Raw genomic sequence first — 1,068 nt, 5'->3', positions numbered from 1 at the left:
TCTCCTAATAGTTCTTCTTTCTCCTCACCTCTTTCCTTCTCCTCTCTGCTTGTTCTCCCCCCCTCCCCCCCCCCTTCATCTCTTCCCCACGCAGAAGAAGAAGCACAAGAAGCAGCAGCAGCAGCACGCCAAAGCCCTCCTCCCCTTTTACTCTTTCTTCCCAAACCTATCTCATATCATAAAGCAAGAGAGAAAGAATGTGCCATGATAGCCGCGAGAAGAGAACGTCACGAAAGAAACAAAGAAAGAGCGAGAGATGAAGAAGACGAGAGAGAAAGAGAGAAAAGAGAAGGAAAGATGGAGAATGTGTGAGCTTACAGAAAGTAAGGGTCTATAGGATTTTCTTTATCTATGCGAGTTTCGGTGATATCGGAGAAGGGAGCGAGTGTGCATTTTCCTCCCTCTTTGAAGAGTTGAAGGCGTTGATGGTGGGGATGATAGCCCTTCATTCTTCTCCGAATATGCAACTGTTGCATCTTTCCTTCTTCTCCTTCTTCTCCCCCGTTCTCTCCCCCCCCTCTATCTTCACCTCGATTTGACGAAGACATTAGGTTAAGTACCTAGGGGGGAAAAGAAAAGATAAAGATGAGAAAACAGATGGAAGAGAGATAAAGAAAAAAGAGAGATTTAAGATAGATTAAAGACAGATAGATAGAGTAACGATAGATAGGCAGATAGATAGATTAGAGATAGATAGATGAGTAGATTGAAGATAGATAGATTAAAGATAGATAGATAGATAGATTAAAGATAGATAGATAGATAGATAAGAAGGAAGACAGTCAGAAGAGAGAGAGTGAAGGATATATAGATAGGTGGAATGAGTCTAGAGAGGCACAGAACAGAAAGAAGTGAAGAGGGACCCTGCATCTATAGATAGATATGTGAGTCTGAAGAGACGAGGGTGAAAGGCGGGAGAGAGGAGGGGAGAAGAGAAGAATACAAGAGACAGGCGAGAGATAGAAGAAGAAGACGAGGTGACGTACGTGATAAGTTTGATCATAAACAGCTTCAACTCGATAGCCATAGACACGACTGGCATTCTCCACAGCTGTAGACAAATGCGTG

General features: G+C 43.2%; 1 protein-coding gene across 1 annotated transcript; it reads right to left on the bottom strand.

The window, feature by feature from the left end:
- Positions 1-150: 150 nt before the first annotated feature.
- On the bottom strand, positions 151-1,061 carry CSUI_010741 (ccaat-box dna-binding subunit related protein). The gene is made up of 2 exons (XM_068070843.1): positions 987-1,061; positions 151-560 (listed from the first exon to the last, which is right to left on the bottom strand). The coding sequence occupies exon 2, from the start codon at positions 546-548 to the stop codon at positions 315-317; it is 234 nt and encodes a 77-aa protein (XP_067917181.1). The 5' UTR covers positions 549-560; positions 987-1,061; the 3' UTR covers positions 151-314.
- Positions 1,062-1,068: the final 7 nt, after the last annotated feature.

Source organism: Cystoisospora suis, assembly GCF_002600585.1.
Source record: "Cystoisospora suis strain Wien I chromosome Unknown contig_8170, whole genome shotgun sequence".
Taxonomy (NCBI): Eukaryota; Apicomplexa; class Conoidasida; order Eucoccidiorida; family Sarcocystidae; genus Cystoisospora; species Cystoisospora suis.
Note: the sequence above shows the minus strand (reverse complement) of the source record. Positions and strands in the feature narration are given on the sequence as shown.